Source organism: Dama dama, chromosome 2 (assembly GCF_033118175.1).
Source record: "Dama dama isolate Ldn47 chromosome 2, ASM3311817v1, whole genome shotgun sequence".
In the NCBI taxonomy this organism is placed as follows: domain Eukaryota; kingdom Metazoa; phylum Chordata; class Mammalia; order Artiodactyla; family Cervidae; genus Dama; species Dama dama.
Genome location: NC_083682.1, coordinates 32,951,825 through 32,971,576, shown reverse-complemented (window position 1 = coordinate 32,971,576; position 19,752 = coordinate 32,951,825). Strand labels below are relative to the sequence as shown.

General features: G+C 44.4%; 1 protein-coding gene and 1 long non-coding RNA gene across 5 annotated transcripts in view; one reads left to right on the top strand and one right to left on the bottom strand.

Moving 5' to 3' along the window:
* Positions 1–18,350, bottom strand: part of LOC133074288 (uncharacterized) — a 32,330-nt gene extending 13,980 nt beyond the window's left edge. For 2 of the 4 annotated variants that reach the window (XR_009697153.1, XR_009697147.1), the window contains exons 1-3: positions 12,654–18,350; positions 7,122–7,337; positions 4,463–4,574 (exon numbers count right to left, since the gene is read on the bottom strand). This is a non-coding gene — a long non-coding RNA (uncharacterized LOC133074288). Of the gene's footprint in view, positions 1–2,797; positions 2,835–4,462; positions 4,575–7,121; positions 7,338–12,653 lie in introns of those variants that run through there. The other 2 variants (XR_009697143.1, XR_009697138.1) reach the window with 2 other exon arrangements.
* Positions 11,368–19,752, top strand: part of GAB2 (GRB2 associated binding protein 2) — a 168,659-nt gene continuing 160,274 nt past the window's right edge. The window contains exon 1 of the mRNA XM_061168337.1: positions 11,368–11,502. Coding sequence (XP_061024320.1) covers positions 11,422–11,502 — 81 coding nt within the window. The 5' untranslated portion in view covers positions 11,368–11,421. The remainder of the gene's footprint in view (positions 11,503–19,752) is intronic.

Here is a 19,752-nt window from a genome sequence, read left to right as displayed (position 1 = left end):
GTATAATCTTTGCCAAAGCTGATTATGTGTAAGAATCACCTGGGAAGCTTATTAAAAATTCAGATTATCCTGGTACCACCCTGGAAAGTCTGTTTTACCCTAAAAGGTCTAGGAAGGAGCAGCCCACAATTTGCATTCTTTTAACAGTCACCCTGAATAATTCTAATTGTTGTTCACTCAGTCATGTCTGACTCTTTGTGACCCCATGGACTGCAGCATGCCAAGCTTCCCTGTCCTTCTCTATCTCCCTGAGTTTGCTCAAACTTATGTCCATTGAGTTGGTGATGCCATCTAACCATCTCATCCTCTGTCACACCCTCTTCTCCTGCCCTCAGTCTTTCCCAGCATTAGGGTCTTTTCCAGTGAGTTGGCTCTTGGCATCTGGTGGCCAAAGTATTGGAACTTCAGCATCAGTCTTTCCAATGAATATTCAGCGTTGATTTCCTTTAGGATGGACTGGTTGGATCTCCTTGCAGTCCAAGGGGCTCTCAGAGAGTCTTCTCCAGCACCACAATTTGAAAGCATCAGTTCTTAGTTCCTCAGCTTTCTTTATAGTCCAACTCTCACATCTGTACCTGACTACTGGAAAAACCATAGCTTTGACTCTATGGACCTTTGTCAGCAAATTGAAATTTCTGCTTTTTAATATACTGTCTAAGCTTGTCACAGCTTTTCTTCCAAGGAGCAAGCATCTTTAATTTCGTGGCTGCAGTTAACTGTCCACAGTGATTTTGGAGCGCAAGAAAATAAAGTCTGTCACTGTTCCCATTTTCTTCCCCATCTATTTGCCACGAATTGCTGGGACCAGATGCCATGATCTTAGTTTTTTTTTTAAAGTTTGAGTTTTCAACCAGCTTTTTCACTCTCCTCTTTCACCTTCATCAAGAGGGTGTGATCCACACAGTCAAAGGCTTTAGTGTAGTCAGTGAAGTAGAAATGGATGTTTTCTGCAATTCCCTTGCCTTTTCTATTATCCAACAGATGTTGGCAATTTGATCTCTGGTTCCTGTGCCTTTGCTAGTCCAGCTGGAAGTTGGTTCACATACTGTTGAAGCCTGGCTTGAAGGATTTTGAGTATTACCTTGCTAGCATGTGAAATGAGTGCAATGTGGGTAGTTTGAACATTCTTTGGCATTGCCCATCCTTGGAATTGGAATGGAAACTGACCTTTCCCAGTCCTGTGGCCACTGCTGAGTTTTCCAAATTTGCTGGCATAATGAGTGCAGTACTTTAACAGCTCAGCTGGAATCCCATCACCTCCACTAGCTTTGTTCATAGTGATGGTTCCTCAGGGCCACTTGACTTCGCACTCCCAAGATGTCTGGCTCTAGGTGAGTGATCACACCATCGTGGTTATCTGGGTCATGAAGATCTTTTTTGTATAGTTCTTCTGTGTATTCTTGCCACCTCTTAATATTCTTGCTTCCTCAGACAACTATTTTGCCTTGTTGCATTTCTTGGGGATGGTTTTGGTCACTGCCTCCTATACAACATTAGGAGCCTCCATCCATATAGTTCTTCAGACACTCTATCAGCTCTAATCCCTTGATCTACTTCCACTGTATAATTGTAAGGGATTTGATTTATGATTTAGGTCATATCTGAATGGCCTAGTAGTTTTCCCTACTTCTTCAATTTAAGTTTGAGACTGGAGTACGTTGTCATATCCTTGTCTAGGGGATCTTCCCAACCCAGGGATTGAACCCACGTCTCCTACATAGGCAGGCAGATTCTTTACCACTGAGCTACCTCTTGCATCTCCTGCATTGGCAGGTGGATTCTTTACTACTGAGCCACCTGTGAAACCTGGATGATTCTAACATAGATGGTTTAATATCACACCATTAGTGTGAAATCTTCAGTGAGGTCTTAATGTTTTTACAGTAAAAAGTAATAATTACACAGATCTGCTCACTGAAGAATTTGACTGTTCTGTCTGGACCTTTGAGCTGGCTTCTGTGCCTCTCTGTCAAGGACTGGACAGCCAACCCACAGAATGATGTGGCCCTGGAAGCCGTGCGGCCCAGACCCTGCGCACCTCTTGACCTCTCTCTCTCCCTCTCTTCCTTTCTCTTCCACTACCTCTCCCGTGTTTTTCTCTGTGATGTGTTTCTCTCCCACTCTGATTCCTCCTTTGCCTGTAATAAAGTGACATCCAGGTGCTTCCCCTTCCTTTATCCACCCCTCCCCCAACCACACATGTCAACTTTATTGAAAAAAAACCCAACTCACTAACTTGTGCTGGAAGGCTCTTGTATCAGGTTAATGTTTCTCAGAAAGTGTAGGAGTGGGCTGTTCATGGATCAACAAGCACAAAAATATGTATGGAAACTTCCGGGTGTTTATTTTGACTGTCATTTCACTCTTGATTAACTTTTTTCTCATGGGTTGGCACCTCAGCAGAGTCCTGTCCTGCCTGCCGAGCTGGAGTGTGCCCTGCACCCTGGCTGAGCGCTGCCTGTCTCCACACGCCTGTGATCGGGCTTGGGTGGCTTTCTCAGCTACACGCCTGTCGCCTCTTAGTCACCCAGATTCCAGATACTAACAACTCTAACCACACTGTCCGAGGCCGTGGGGTTTTATTTCAAGAGTGGTGACACTCCAAAATGCAGCTAGGATTGCTACACTTTCATACGTTTGTTAGTATTTGTAGTACTTGCATATCAAGATACCAGGGGTTCGCCAGTGGCTTCCAGACTCCCTCCCTCCATTATGCTCCCTCAGTACCATATGCAAGTTCCAGTCGTCTTACGCTGTCATTTTTCTTCTCTGTCAGAACATGAGCTTCGTGAGAGGAGAGGTCATTTATCTTTGTCTAGTGCCTTGGGGAGTATCTGGAACATAGTGAGTACTCATTAAATAACCTTTGAATGAATTAGGTGTCCCCCCAAAAAAGGGAAGTGTCCATTAGACAAAAGGGAAATATTCCTTAAAATATAACTCCCAAACTGGTTTTCTCCCCTAAATGTCTGTAAAATCTTTCATAAATTGAACTTTTAAACTAGGCTTTTCAGCCTTGCCTGAACATAGAACAAAAACTCAGGAATGAGAAGTAACTATGAGTTCAACTCGTAATTTGTTGCTGAAATCTGTTACTGAATGTGAATTCCAAGGGCGTCTCTCCAGCACTGCTTCCAGAGTCCAGTGACTTGGTAGGCTTCTCAGGAGCCTCCCCACATGGTTCATCATTTCATAGCCAGCACCTTGCCAAAAGCCTGGTATCTAGCAGGTGCCCGGTGAACATTTGCTGAATGAATGTACTTGATTGATGGAAGGAATTCAGAAGCAAGTCCTAAGATGAACTACTTGGAGTCACTCGTATTTTCAGTTAGTGGTTTTCTCCACCTTGCTCTCTAAATCTAGACAAGTTTCTTGTCTAAAAATTGAAGGAGCTATTGCTTACATCATCTAATTGAACAAACGTTAATTGATGCCTACTCTTGTGCCTCTCTGTGAGGCACCAGAAGACAGGTAAAACCTAAGCCCTTTATGTTTGTTCCCTTATAGTTAGCTGATCATTTCTCATGCTCTAACATTGCTCACATGCCACTTGTAGACACCCGCTTATCTGTTTCTCTCCCCAGAAATACCTTGAACTTCTTAACAAGACCTTGATCTTACCTCAGTATTCCTATGCTGAACTTGTCATACATAGTTGGTTCTCAGAAAATCTTTATTGAGAATTGAATAACAAGCAAGTATGTAAAACCCCTAAGTTTTATATATACTTATATATATGAATATAAACATACTTTGTATTTGAATAGAAATATATGCTTTCCTAAGTATTTTCTGAGTTTCAGATGATAAATACTGGATATGTTCTGAAAGAAACAAGATTGGTGTTTGTGTCTCTATTAAACACCTCTCAAGGTATCTAGTTAGTTATTGAACCCATCTTTCACCCGAGAATCCCCCCACCCTTAAGCTAGCCGGGTGGCCCACCGATGTGGGGGGGACATGAGCTTCCCATGCTGATAGGGTTAGGGGTGGATACCTGACCCCAGGTGGACCAGTCTCTTTCCCTCTAAGGAGACTGGGGGTGAGAGAGCTGGACTGGTTGCTTGAACCAGGAGCACATAACTTAGGAGCCATAAGACAAACATGTACCATAAGAGGCAGAGGAAGCAGTTTGCAGGAAGAAAGAACTACAGGCAAAATACTCAGAAATGAAAACCCATATGGCCTGTGAGAGACACACAGACACATACAAACTGGCTGCCTCGCTCTTCTACATTTAGTCCTTGGTTGCTGTTCGTCCTGAGGCCACAGTCAACTTTTTCTTGGGTTCCATGAGATATACCTTTTCTTTTTTTTTTTTTTTTACCAGTTAATTCCCTGTAGGGGCATAAGCAAACTTAAAATGGATATCTGCTTTTACAACTAAAAAAAGACACTAGTACACTAATAGAAAAAAAAAATCTTGTTATTCTTTGTCTCGTTACCTTTTTATCACACTTACATATTATTTCAGAATATTTCTTGGTCAGGAAATTATTTAGATGAGGAATTCCTGATAAATAACGTGCAGTAGGAGGGTGATGACTTCTTTGCTTTTCAAGTTTCTTGATCCCCTAAATCACAAAAACAGAAATGAATGGAGACTTATTTACAGAGGGGATTGGATACATATGAGATCTTTTTTGAACTACAAAATTGAATTAAAGAGGTTTTGAAGAACCAACACATTTGGCAGCTTCCCAAGACATCTATTTTTGAAGATTCTGCTTTCCAGAACTGTTGAAGAATGGCTTTTGTCACGGGCCTTAGCTGTGTTTCAAACTAGCCAAAACTGAAAAGTGGGAAGAGACTAAATAAAGCATGTGTGTGCCTAGAGCAGCTCAGACCCTGCTTTTGGGCTGGCATAAACACTGACAGCCAGATCCCTCAAAGTAAGATAAAGACTTTGTTCTGCAGAAATGGTTCCAAATATGAAGTTATAATGATGTCTGCCAACATGTTCTCACCACTCTAGGAAAAGAAAACAACAACAACAAATAAGTTTCCAGCTCTTTTCTCAGTGGACCCTCTGGACCTTGGAGAAGCTTGCATGTAATTTGACTGCAGCTACTTTCTTTTTTAGTTAATTGTGTTACATGTGCCTCATAACTTCTAATCCCAGCGGGGCTGTCATTTAGAAGGGGGCTTGGGGGAAGGCTGTTTTAATTCTGGCTTTTGTTTCAGCCACTAAATGTAATGCCACATGATTGTTGACCCAACAGTAATCCAGTTAAAAAACAGTCTTCAGAGTTACTGCATCATCAAAATTAACCCTGATTACATCAAATTATGTTGAAACAGACCACAGCTGTTTGCCCTGTTGAAGCAAATGCTCAAGAGCTCATCCAGAAGATACATCTGGGTGTCAGGAAAATACATTTTGGGTTTTATTTTTGCTTCTCAATGTAAATGGAGGAGGGAAACTCTCTGTTCTGCCCAGAGTGCTTGGTGGGAGCTGAAAACCTTGTGATTCTCCGGATTCAAAAATCTTCTTAATTCCAGAAATGGAAAAAAAAAAAAAAAAAACTGAGATTTTCCGTTTCAATTTTCTATAGGAAGGATGTAAGAAGGAAATCCAAATCTGTTGAGTATTACTCTTATCAGCAAAAAGAAGTGGAACTGACTAGACAGGACAGCGGGATTTTCTGTGGAAGGCTGTATGTACTGGTGTTCTGGGCTGGCTCATGCCAGCCTGTGAGAAGGGATTGTTAAACTATGGAAAATTTTGCAAGCTGATTGCTAAAGAATACACTGAAATTAAATTATCATTAAAAGTGGAAAATAACAGGTATTGGAGAAGATGTGGACAGCTTGGAATCCTCACACACTGCTGCTTGAAATGTAAAATGGTGTAACCACCGTGGGAAACAATAAAGAGTTCTGTAAAAAGTTAAACTCAGGGTCACAGTGTGACTTAGCAGTTTGACTCCTAGCTGTATATGAAGAGTGTGAAAACACAGATTCACACAAAAACTTGTACATGAATGTTCACAGCAACATTACTCATAACAGTCCAAAAGTAGAAACAACTAAAATGTGTATTAACTGATGAGTGTGTATAAGTAAAACATGGTACATGGCTATAGTGGAATATTATTCAGCCATAAAGAGGAATAAAGAAAAACTGATACGTCACAACATGAATGAACCTTGAAAACGTTATACAAAGTACAAAATCAGGCACAGAAGGCCATGTAGTATATGAGTCCGATTATAGGAAATATTCAGAGTTGGCAAATCCATAGAGACAGAAAGTAAGTTAGTGGTTGCCAGCAAATGCTGTTGGGGAAATGAGAGGTGACTGCTAATAGACATGGAGTTTCTTTGGGGGTGATGAAAGTGTTTTAAAGTTAGATAGCAGTGATGGTAGCACAACTCAAGAACATACTAAAAACCAACAAATAGTACAGGTTAAAAGCATGATACTTCTGGTATGTGAATGATACCTTAATTTAAAAACTAACCAGAATTCATCAGTTACTAATTATTTTGATACATTTTACTATTTGCTCTTGGCATTATGTCTATTGTATCTTTTTGATGGAAATACTAAAAGTGTATTACTGTGCATCTTTTAACTCTATTTGAAGACATGAAGTTGATAGCTTGAAATCATTAATAGTTGGGGAGAAAATTGTGGGGAGGTTCATATTTGCCTCACAAAAATTGTCACATACTACAAATCAAGGCTACTACCGACACTACCAAAGAGCCAGGTTTTAAACTTTTACCAGCCCATCACTGGCTGTCCAGGTCCCACAGTCATCTTGGATAACTGGTGAAATTAGTTAGATAATCTCCTGTGGCATTTAGATCCCCAGCGAAACAAAGACTAACAAATCTGCACGGCAGCTCTGCCTGCACTTAGCGCAGAAGAAAGGCATTTCTGGTCCACTGTGCTGTGAAACCCAGCTTGAGTCAGGGAACATGATTCCTCTGGCCCCTGCTAGTATTGTGTGTGGGTACAAGTGACAGTGCCCTGCTGCATTGTCTGCACAAAGCCAGACACCAGATAAACCACAGAAGATTTTAATTCTTAGTCCCAGACAGGAGGTTGTCTGGGGAATCTGTACAGCAGATTTGGAAACCAAGGGTTAACAAGTGAAACTTCACAGAATTACCTCCAGTTGCTCAGCCCCTCCCATCAGGCCAGTCCCTCTGAGTTTCAGCGCTTCAGCTGCTTACAGGTGCCCTCTCAGATACTGGTGTGTTTGATCCAGAGTTCTGGATGTCCCAAGGGTCCACAGCTCTCGCTTGTCGTCCTTTAAGGGTTGGTTCCTTCATTCTCAAACGTTTACTGAACATCTATTTTGTGCCTGGCACCATGCTTGGAGGTTCTGGGGATACAAAAAAAAAAAAAAAAAAATGAGGAAAACGCAGTCCAGCCTTCGGGGAACTCACAGTTCTTTGACAAGTAAACAGGAACTTGTACAGTGTGATAACCCAGTTCATACAGGTGCAGTGTGACCCTTAAGAATGAACAACTGTTTTGGGGGTTGGATACATGAATTTTAGGGAAAGGGGTCTTGAGATAATCTGTTCAAGGCCTAATTCAAGGTAGAAGGACTCTGAAGGAGGTGAGGGGTCATCTTGCAAAGTAGGGTTTGGAGTTCTAAGGCACTTTCCCAGGGACCTTGACAGCCTTTGTTCTTCCAAGAATGTGGTACCTGATTTTGCAGCCTGATCTGGGTGGGGGGAGTGTGATGTCACCACCATGGCAGCAGAGATGTCCCAGGAACCTAACTGCCCTAAAACAATTAGCACAGGTTCTTATTCTTTACAAAGGAGAAATTGGGGAACGACTTGCTCAAACTTTTCTCTTTCAAGAAAGCTTACTTCCAGAATGTCTCCCATTGGGTGTAACAGGGAGGAAACCCGGTTAGGTCTTCAACCACACTCCAAGCTCACTTCCAGATCTCAGTCCCACCCAAATGCTGAAAGGTGATTTGAGTAGGTCAGATTATTGTGTCGGAGGGAAGCAAGTGGGCTCAAAGCACCCACTTTGGGTGGGTGTTAAAGAGGCTCCCACCTCAACATGCCTGAGAAACAAGTGTCCTGAAAGTCACCAGCTGAGGTGGCCCAGCTGGTCATACTGACCTTGACAAGCAGCAAGCAGAAATTAACCTGTCAACTAAACTGAAAGGGAGAAAAGGCAGAAGGGTTAGGACACAAACATCTATTCCCACCCCAAGTCCGATCACTGACGTCAGGCTTGGCGTGGGCGGTATTAATCACCCGGTCTGGTGTGCGGTTGAGGACATTTCTTCCAGCCCGCTCCTGGGAGCGTTCCACCAGCCATGCACCTGCCACCGGCCACAAAGCCTCAACTCCCAGACAGGCACGGATGCAGGCTGTCGCTGACGACACTCAAAAAGTCAGGGTGCGCCCTTTAGAACTCAGGCTCTGTGGGGGGAGGGGCGGGAGCAAAACGTGGTGCTCAGGCTTCCTCCCAGGTGTGTGTTTCTCTAATCTCTGCAGTGCCCCTCCAGAGAAACCCTCCTCATAAGACGGGCCATTTCCTGGGGATTTAATGAATACAGAATTAACGGCGCTCCTTGCAGCGGGCCATTAATTCCCCCAGGAAATACCTGTGGTCTTTAATCAAAATTGCCTAAATTACAGACTAGTGATGCACGTCCTCTCTGGGGAAGGGGGTACTGTCGTCCCAACTGGTTCCAATAGATGGCGCCGATCTTCATCTAAATAAATCATTCCGATAATTTGTTTTCCATTCCTCCCCAGTGAAAACCAAGGAGCATTTAAACAACAACAACAACAACAAAGGCAAGGAATGGAGAGGACTTAGCAAAGGCCCGGACAGGAACGTCCTGTGCGAAGGCTGTTTCTAGGCCGGGCTCCTACCTCAGGCCCAGAAGACTGAGCTACATGGGGGTGCAGCCAGGGACCTCAGCAGCAGTTCCTCCACCGGTGAGCAGCCCTAGCTAAGTACCGGCAACTGAGTAATGAAAAGGTTGGGGAGGTGGGGGAGCACCAAGATGAGCCCCTTCATCTAACTTTTGGGGGAGGAGGGGTATGTTCAGAGAAGACTTCTGAAGCTGATACTCTGTTGTATTTCAAGGCCCTCCTGTCATTGGCCTCAAAATGTTTCCACATGAAATTGTAAATAAAATATGGGCGGATGGCATCTTTAGTTAAACAAAATAAGACCCTCAAGAGTTTCTGGCCAAGTGTAGCCCAACTCCCAACTAATGGTTGCTGAACAGTCTCCCAGTCTGTCTTGAATCCTATAACTATAAAAAGATATGTAACAGAAGACTACTCTTCTAAGGAAAGATAAGGCCTCCTGTGTGTATGCCTGACTTGCATCACAAACCTCAGCTGCAAACTAGGCATGCAGATTTCTCAGACTCTGCAATCCCTGAGACTTGGCACCATGACTCAGATGTGAATGAAGTCAGAGGATTGCTTTATTTTGGTCAGGAGTCACCGCCTCCTGACTGATTTGACAGGCTCTGAGTATTTTGATATTTGTGTCACGGGTTTTATAGAAGGTACTTAAAGCCAGAGGTTAAAAGGGCCATCATTCTGGTGGTAGCCCTTACATGTGTCTTAAATATCCCTCCGTTGAAAGGCTAAAAGGCCCTGGTCCCCGAGATAGCCTGACTGTCTTGGTTTTACATACAATCCAGCAGCACCCCGGATAGTGAAGAAAATCACTGAAAATTGGGTCCAAGATTGCTGATTGCTAAACCTTCCCAGGTGCTTAGAAGAGCTAAGCATAGAGTATAGAATTAGCTTTTACAAACTGAAATGGTTGAGTTTTCCGCAACCCAGCAAAGATCTGTAAAATCAGAAGTATGTCCAACAGCTTGCAAGAGCTAGCTTTGCTGCACAGAGATAGGGAAATGAGCAAAGTAGCCTTAGTCTGATGTCTTTGGGGAGTGCAAGATGCCACCGGTTCCACTCTGGTGCCCGCGGCAGTTCCCTATTGATGTAACGGGTTACTATCCACTCTTCAAAGAAATCGGGTCGGGGGGTGGAGAGCCTAACCTTTTAACGCTGCTTGTAAAGGTACTTTGTGAGTTGAAAAGAGCCTTTAACCAAAGGTTTCCAGTTTTGCTGAGCTTTTTTACCCCTTATTACCTCCCCACAAAATGCTGGATTCTTCAGGTATGTGCTTCAGCGTTCTCCATCTCAGTTAAGCCTTTCCACAACGCAGTAAGAGGCATCTGCATCAAATGAGTCCCAGAGAATTCTCCTAACCTTTGTCAATAAGTTGGAGCGCTGAAGAATTTTGATCCCAGTTTCTTACTCTATACCATCTTGCCTTCCAATTCACTATGAAATAGTATTTTTGACCCATTTTTGCCTCCTTGATTCTACAGATCATAAGAATTTTCTTCTACTGAGTTGCTTTTTCCAGAGGCAGTGTGGGAGCCAGCGGAACTTTATTTTCTGATAATAGTGTGTTAGTCGCTCAGTCGTATCCGACTCTTTGCAAACCCATGGACAGTAGCCCACCAGGCTCCTCTGTCCATGAAATTCTCCAGGCAAGAATACTGGAGTGGGGTTGCCAGTTCCTGCTCCATTCTGATAATAAGAGGACCCTAAATTAATGCGGACATGAAAGCAATTCTCCACTTTAAATAGATGAGCAGTACCACTCCCAACCCCGACCCATCCCTAGAATGAGAAACTTGACTGCACTGCCAGGGCTTTGGGCCCTTAGGCTATCTGTGAAATGGGAATAACACACCCCACTCAATTTGGATATTTGTAATGAAGATCGTATAAGCAAGGAACGTACGCCCAGCCCAGCACGTAGTAATCTGTTTTTTTTGTTTGTTTGTTTTCTTCTCCCACCAAGGGGGTGAGAGAGTTAATGAAACTCTTGGAAAGCGGATCACTCATTTCAGCCAGAACCTGACCCACTGAAACCTGAAACGCAGGGAGAATGGACAGGACAGGGGAGCAGCCCTCGGGCCCCTGGCTGACGACTCTCTGCGAAAGGTCGCTTCACCATCGAGGGCGCGCAGTTCCTGCCCATCACCCCACGCCCACCAAGGGCGCGGCCGCCTGCCCCGCTGACAGCCGGAGGCTTCGGAAAAAAGACCCCGGGGGACGCGGCCAGCCGCGGGCGCCCCCGAGAGCCTTGGGCCCAGGGCGCGAGGCGGTGTCCGCCTCTCCGCAGGCGGCCCGCCCGGGGGCGCGGCGGGCTGTGGGCGTGGCGAGCGCGCGCCGCCCTTCCTGCCGGGGCGCCCCCGCCGCGGCGGGGCCGGGAGAACGCGCGGGCGCGCGCGAGGCAGCCGGGCCGCGCCGCCTCGTCCTCGCCCTCGCCCCGCGGCCGCCGGCCGCCCCAGCCCCTCCCCTTCGCCGCGAGCCGCGCACCGCCGGCCGGCTGAGCCAGCGGCCCGCGCCCTCGTCCGCCGACCCCGCGGCGGGCTCCGGGCGGCCGGCAGCATGAGCGGCGGCGGCGGCGGCGACGTGGTGTGCACCGGCTGGCTGAGGAAATCGCCCCCCGAGAAGAAGTTGAGGCGCTATGTGAGTGCGGGTGGGGGCGAGGGGCGCCCCGCGGCCTGCCGACGGGCCGGGCTCCCGGGAGGGTCCGCGGGCGCGCGGGCGGGGGCGCCGGGAGCGGCCGGCGCGCCCCGCGAGCCAGGGCTGCAGCACACCTGTCAGGTGCGCCGCCGAGGGGCGGGGCGGGCGGCCGGCCAGGTGAGGCTGCGGCGCCTCCCGGCCAGCCTCCCGTAAACTAAACCCAGCATTGAAGTTTGTATTGATTGTTTTCGGAGACCGAAAAGAGTTGATTGCCGAGGCCGGGGGATCCGTACTGACCCCAAGCGGCTCCAGCCTGCGGGGCTCGGGGAGTGGGCGGGAAAGGGGGGGCGTAGGCCGTGGGGCCGCGCGGCCGGGCCCCCCACAAAGAGCGTCGCGCCTCCCACCCTTTCCCCCCGCGCTTTCCCTGCCTGCCCCTCCCGGTGGCCGCCTGCTTCCTTCCAGTCCACAGCCGCTGCATCACGGGCAGCGTCAGCAGCATGTGCAGCCCTTGTATTAAGTGACTCATTTGTTTGTCCCCCTTCTTTGCCTTTATGCTGTATGTCTCTCACAGGCATCCCCCCACCCCACGACGGTGACACCGCAGTTTGGTCTGCCACGACTGGCCCGGCTTTTGTGTTGTGCAGCCCTTTGGCGTCTGGGGTCAGGAGAAATCAAGGGTCTCAGTTGCCAGGTGGTGCTAACCGACAGTGTTTACCGAAATTACCGGGACAGCCGCTCCCTTTTAAGTGAGAGTCTCGGTATCCTGGGGAGGGTCGTGCAGCCTGGTTTGAGCAGTGAGCGGTCTGGTCCCACCCCCTCCGCCCCCACCAGAAGATGCCTAGCTTGGTGGGGTCAAAGTACAAGATGGTGCCGCTGACTGAGATTTGGCTGAAATCAGCCCTGGGTTATTCGACTGAGTTTGGAAATAGAAGCAAGGTCGCTAAAAGATGTCCGGGTCTCCCATCCTCTCCTCTCCCCTTGCAGTGAAATGCCCTTGTTAAACGGCCTGTCCGTGCTGGACTCTGGGATCGTTCCCACAGCATGGAAGCGAGCCGTTGCCTTCCAGCTGCAGTGCATCAAGGGAGCTCTGAACAGACCCTGCCCGCTGTCAGCTGCGCCCGTGGCTGTCCGCAGGGGGAGAGGCGAAAGCTTACCAGAGTTTCCTGTCTTGGCTCCCCAGATCAGAACCAAGGGACTTCTGGCCTCTGGATTGAGGAAGTGACATTCTGTTTTTCAAAGGAAGTGTTGTTGGGGAGTGCAAGTGAGTGTGTATGTAAATGAAATCAGGCTCTTATTTAGATCATCTGCTGGGGGAAAAAAAAGGATTTAGCACATGACTTTCAAAAGTGGACACAGATTTTAAATATAGTAGGGATGAGACAATAAAGTGTTCATCTCAGTTTTAAAGCTCATTTTCAGAGATGTCCATGTAGCCAAAGAACTGTAACTGTGAAGAAAAGCTTTTCTCCCCTTGAGGGCCATATCAGTTAATTAGCAAAGGTGCATTTTTATATTAGGTAAGAAGAGTAAGTTGCTATTAATCTTTTCACAAGTATAAAACAAAAAAATATCTTCGGCCCCAAGACCTTCAGAAGACTATCAATCAAAGTGTAATACCTTACCTTACCAGCTAGTGGAATAAAGTATCCAGTAAAAATGAGACTTAATTGTCAAGTTAGAACACTGCCCTAAACAACCTTGAAACTTTGTTTTTGAAACAGTTTGCAATTTGACACTTTATCTACATAGACTGGTAACTACTTCAGCTCTCTCACCCAGACTCTCCTTGTGATCCATTTCTTGGGTATTTTTGTTTCCAAGCAACTTTAGCTCAAAATAACAGGGTTCAGAGGCTTTGGGGTCAAGCACCTTTTCCCCTCATTTGAAGTACTTGACAGCCTCAAGTCACAAGATGACTTCAGCCTTTTCCTTATCTCCCTCATACTCGAGACCATAAGGCCAAACTGGTAACAGGTTTTCTTAGGCTAGCGTGTGATGTGTTCCATTGGTATGACTGGAAGTCTCCCCTGCTGTGGATATTCACTTGTCTTAGTTGAAGCTGAGCTGGTTTGTGTAACCCTAAACTCCTGGGGAACAGTTTTCCTTTGCATCTTCTTTTCTTTGGGGGTTTTGAGAATTTTTGTTTTAAGTTAGAACTCTGCCAGCTCCCTCTGTCCATTAGAGGCCCAGGTTCACTAGAACCAAAGTAGGAAATTTTCTAGCCCCATAACTAAACACACACCTCCAAACTGTTGCTTATTCTGTTATAAATGTTAGCCATGTGGTATTATATAGATTGAGAAATCTTTATTATAAGAATGTGTTAGGAATCTGAAACAAAGCTAAAAGAAGTTTATGAAATAGATTACACCATTTAAAATTATTTTTTAATCTACTTTTTATTTAATTTGGGTTGGTGGTAGGTATAGGAGTTTAAAAAAAAAATCAACTTGAAGCTATGGAACATGTATGTTAGTTACCAAGATTAACTTTAGGGATTCCTTCATTAACGTCTTGTCTAAGTTATCAACTGTAAGAAAGTGTAAAGTGTCTGTTCATTATTTGCTGTGTGCCCTCGAGGAATTACCAAAAAAGTGACCTCTGGGAAATGGTGAGTATTGCCTCTGGGGTGACATAGTATGGTTGCAGTGAGGCTGGCAGAAGGAACTGCGCTCCCATCATTCCAGTCTACATGTGTCTGTGTGTGTGTGACCGTGTGAACACACACATATGCATGGATGTAAAGTTGAAACCATATCTTTTTGAGGAAAAAAAAACATGTTGACACATACTGCCCGGTTATTTTCTGTTTTCACTGGGTTAAAAGATTAAGGGAAAAGATAGGCAGCAGCACTGCCCCCTAGTGGCTAGCTTGGAGAAAATTGTGTGTTGATTCTAAAGAACAACTGAGTTAAGAAAACTCTTGTTTGTTCAGTAAGCTCATTTATTAAAAGATCTGTGTCCCAGAAACTGGATTAGATTCTGGGAATAGAAGTTAACCCATCCCTTCAGTCTTAGCGGACAACCTTGCCTTCCCCTTCACAAAGAAAACCGAAGCTTTTAAGGAGTGCCTGTCTTCACATACTGTAGCCGCATTTCCAAATTGACCTCTACCATCCCATACCCACCATATCCTTAACCTGTGATTTCTTCTCCTTGTTAATATTTCAAGAGTTTTATATAAGTGGATTCACACAGTATAACTGTGGAGGGTTGGTTTTTTCCTTCAGCATAATTCACTGGAGATTCATCCACATTGTTGCACATGTCACTAGTTAGTCTTTTTCATTGCTGAGTAATATTCTTTTCATTCTTTTTCATTGCTGAGTAATATTCCATGGTGTGGATGTAGAACAGTTCATTTGTTTAACCACTCACCATTGGTTATAGTCTCTAACGGCCAGTGTTGTTGAATATCTTTTCATAGGTTTATTTGCCACCTGTATATACTCTTTGGTCAAATGTCTCTCTTCAACTCTTTTGTCTGTTATCTATTTGGATTCTTTGTTTTTTACTGTGGAGTTAAACTTTTTTTTACATATATTTAAAACTATTAATTTATTTACTTTTGGCTGTGCTGAGTCTGTTGCTGCACGAGCCTTTCTCTGGTTGCAGCAGCAGGGGCTGCTCTTCATTGAGCTCATGGCCTCTCGTTGTGGTGGCTTCCCCTGCTGCAGAGTGCGGGCTCTAGAGCGTACGGCCTTCAGTAGTTGTGGCTCAGTTGTCCTGAGGCTCATGGGGTCAAACCTGTGTCTCCTGAATTGGCAAGTGGGTTCTTTACCACTGAGGCACTGGGGAAGCTCTACTGTTGAGTTTTGGGAGTTCTGTATATGCCCAAGCTATCAGTTCTTGTCAGTACATGGTTTGCAAATATTTTCTCCCACTCTGAAGCTTGTCTTTTCATCTACCAAACAGGGCGAAGAGGAGAAGTTTTTGATTTGGATGAAGCCCTTTTTACCAATTTTTCTTTTTATGGGTTGTATTATTTTGGTCAAATACAAGAACTCTGCCTAGCCCTGTTGCAGAGATTTTCTCTGTGTTTTTCCTTCCAAATATTTTAATTTTATATTTTTCACTTAAGTCCATGATCTAAGTTAATTGTGATCTAAAATGTGAGACCTAGATTGAGATTTTTATTTTATTCATTATTTTTATTAATATTAATAGTATCATTATTACTTGGGAGTGGATGCTTGATTGCTCCAGCACTATTTGTGGACAAGACTGTGCTGCCAGGCTCCTCTGTCCATGGGATTTTCTGGCAAGAATAGGTAGCAAGTTGCCATTTCCTTCTCCATTTGTCATAAAGTAGTTGGGTATATTTGTGTTGGTCTGTTTCTGGGTTCTCTGTACTGATCAGTGGTTCCCATGTGTCTATTCTTCTTCAGTACTGCATACTGTTGATAACTCTAGCTTTTTGATAAGTCTTGAAATGTGGTACACTGATTCCTCCACTTTATTCTTGATCAGAGTGTTCTTAAATTTTTCTAAAATTTGAAAGGTCATCACATCATTAGAAAGCTTGAACAATATTGAAGTATAAATAAAAATTACCTGTAATCCCATTGACCTTGAATTTTTCTTTAAACTTGTCTTCTCAACAGAGAATGTGAATGTAGCAAATATAGTTTAGTTCAATAATTTATCAAGCAGCCATTACATGCCAAGCACTCAAATCCTGGGATTACAAAGAAGAAAAAGAAAGGCCTCCTGGAGAGATGCCCATAACTACGAGTAAGCAGAGAGAGGAAAGCTTTCCAGCCAGAGATACCACTGACAGTGGAGGCTAGGCGGCAGGGACCTGCATGTTTAGTGTTGCTGGACCATCAGCAGGATGATGAAAGTGGAGGGCCATGAGACTGGAGAGGTAGGCGAGAGAAAACATGTGGACGGGGAAGTAAAAATGGTCAGCAGTTCAGGAAAATGAACTCACAGTCAGGAATCATTAGGGAAATGCTAATCAAAACCATAATGAACTATTCCTTCACCCCTGTTAGAATCAGTTCAGTTCAGTTCAGTCGCTCAGTCATGTCCGACTCCAATAGCTATTCCTCAAACAGACCAGAGATGACAAGTATTGGCAAGAATACTTGCCAGTGTAGAGTAAGGGGAACCCTTGTTTTAGTGTTGGTGGGAATGCAAATTGTCACAGCCACTACGGAAAACAGTATGGAGCGGGCTGCCCTCGTAGCTCAGTCGCTAAAGAATCCGGCTGCAGTGCAAGAATCCACCTGCAATGCAGGAGACCTGGGTTCAATCCCTGGGTCCTGAAGATCTCCTGGAGAAGGAAATGGCAACCCACTCCAGGATTCTTGCCTGGAAAATCCCATGGACAGAGGAGCCTGGCAGGGTGGGCTACAGTCCACGGGGTCGTGAGAGTCAGACAGGACTTAGCGACTAAACCACCACCACCACACTAAAAACAGAACTGTCATATGATCCAGCAGTTCCACTTCTGAGCATATATTCAAAGGAAGTGAAAATAGGATATTGAAGCAATATGTATACCACATTGGTGATTGCAGCATTATTCACAATAGCCAAGATATGAAAACAATCTAAGTGTCCATCAGTAGATGAATGGATAAAGAAGATGTGACCACACACAAACACACATACAATACAGTGATATTCAGCCCTGAGAGGGAACGAAATCCTACTATTTGCAGCAACATGAATAGACCTTGAGGGCATTATACTGAATGAAATAAGTCAGAGAAAGACTAATACTGTATGATCTCACTCATGTATGGCATATAAAAAAGCCAGACTTAAAGAAATAGTAGAATGCTGGCTACCAGAGACCAGGGGGTGGGGAAATTAAAGAGATGTTAATCAAAGGGTACAGACTTCAAATCAGAAGATGAATAATTTCTGGAGATCTGATGTGCAGCGTTATAATTTTAGTTCATTGTACACTTGAAAATTTCTAGGAGAGTGTATGTTAAAGGTTCTTGCCACAGAAAAGAATGTGATGTAAATGAAGGTGTTAGCTAATGCTACAGTGGTAATCATATTGCAGCATGTGTGAAAAGTGAACTTGCTCAGTCATGTCTGACTTTTTGAGACCCCGTGGACTGTACCCTACCAGGCTACTCTGTCCATGGGATTTTCGAGGCAGGAATACTGGAGGGGGTTGCCATTTCCTTCTCTAGGAGATCTTCCTGACCCAGGAATTGAACCTGGGGCTCCCACATTGTAGGCAGATGCGTTGCCATCTGAGCCACCAGGGAAGCCCGCACATGAATCGTATCAAATCGTATCAGCATGTGATATGTATGCAGCGTATCAAATCAGCATGTTGTATACCTTAAGCTTAGCACAGTATTATGTGTCAATTATGTCTCAGAGCTGAGGGGAAGAAAAGAACAGGGGAGAAGGGAGGTCTGCAGAAACTAAGGTGAATTCAGGATTTGCTTTTAGACCATCCTAGGCAGCCACAGCTGTATTCCAATATATTAGTATTTAAACAAAAGCTCTTTCTAGCCCCAGTTCCTAGGAGAGAGAACCATATGGAAATTCCTTTTAACAGTTTTGTGTTCTGTGGTCCTAATCACTGGATTGATTCTTTGTGGTCACAGCATCAGAGAGACTGCTCCATTCCAGGGCCAGTCTCCTGAGCTTCTTGTCACCAGCATTGGATCAGAATTCCTCATTTGGAAGCAACCCATATGTCTATCAACAGATAAAGTGTGGATATACATATAGTGGAATGTTATTCATCCTTGAAAAGAAAGGAAATTTTTACACAAGGCCATGATGCAATATGGATGAACCTTGATGACATTATGCTAAGTAAAATAAGCCAATCCCAGAAGGACAAATTGTGTAATTCCACTCATATGAAGTACCCAGAGGAGTCAAATTCATAGAGGCTTGCCAGGAACTAGGAGGAGGGAAGAATGGGGAGCTGTTGTTTAATGAGTACAGAGTTTCAGTTCTACAAGATGAAAAGTTCTTGAAAGGGATGTTGATGATGTTAGCACAACAGTGTGAATATTTAATGTCACTGAACTGTACACTTTAACATGGCTAAGATGGTAAATTTTCTGCTCTTTGTATTTTTCCACATGTTAAAAAACTCCTCATTTGTTAGTCCTTGGCGCTGCTACTATTTCTAATCCAAGAGAAAAAAAACAGGATGGAATCTCCACAGCCTTGAATGATAATGGAATGTTCTTCTAGGGATCTAAGGACCAGAGGGAGTAAAGTTGTACAAATCAGGAAGGCACGCCTGCTGCTTTGCTTAATGAAACAGCTTTGATGTTGCTGTCTACTCTAGCTGGCCTTTCTCTAACTGGAAGGGAATAATGGATTATGGTAACCTCAAGTTTATGAGAAATGCTGAGAGACTACAGTTTCCTGAGCAGGCTAATTGCCTGCATCCAAACTAACATTGACACTTGTTTATAGAGTGTATTTTGTATCTTTTACCATCCAAAGGGGATAAATCAGTACTAAACCCTGCCTTCAAGGAATTTACAGGCTACAGATACCAGAAATATACATGTGAAACAGAGCAATGTCCTTATATGGAGTTGTGTGGTCCAGACAACAGGTTTCTTGGAGGTGAGTGCTCTTAGCCTGGAAAAAGATTGAAGAACTTCCTGGAATAGAAAGTGGGGATGTGAGTTGAACTCAAAAGATTTGGACCTAGAAAGGAAACTAGGTAGTAGGTAGTAGGCAGTGTACATGGCATTTGAGAGGCAGTGGAAATCCATCCAGACTGGAGGAGTCTATAGCAGAAATCAAAAAGAGGATTGAGAAGTAAGTGGAAAGCTGAGAATAGTCTATAAAAGTAGTCTTTAGGTGGTAGGATGACATTTATTAATGAAGAACATCACTCTAACTCAGTAAGTTTTTGCCTGTCAGATAGCCACTCCTTCAGTGTGAAATGTCAGTGGTGTGTTGACTTTGTTTATCTTCAGACCTCTGTCTTAGCATTTCAAGGGACTCTGAGTCCTTGAGCAAATGAGGTGATGTTCTGAGTCTACTTCCTTGTTTGTAAAAATTGGCAAAATATGTCTTACCTCTCTGGGTTTGAGAATTTACTGAATAACATGTGGGGAAAAAAAAAAAAACTTAGCATAATGTCTAGGCTAGAGTAGGTCTTTAATATTGAGGGATGTGGCAGTAAGGTCTGATGTTTGTTTATATTTCTTAACCATTCCACAGGCATTTAGGACATGAGCATGGTTGTCTTCACATCCCTTTCAAGTTTGAGTTAGGCCTGAAGTTTACAATGTCAGAATG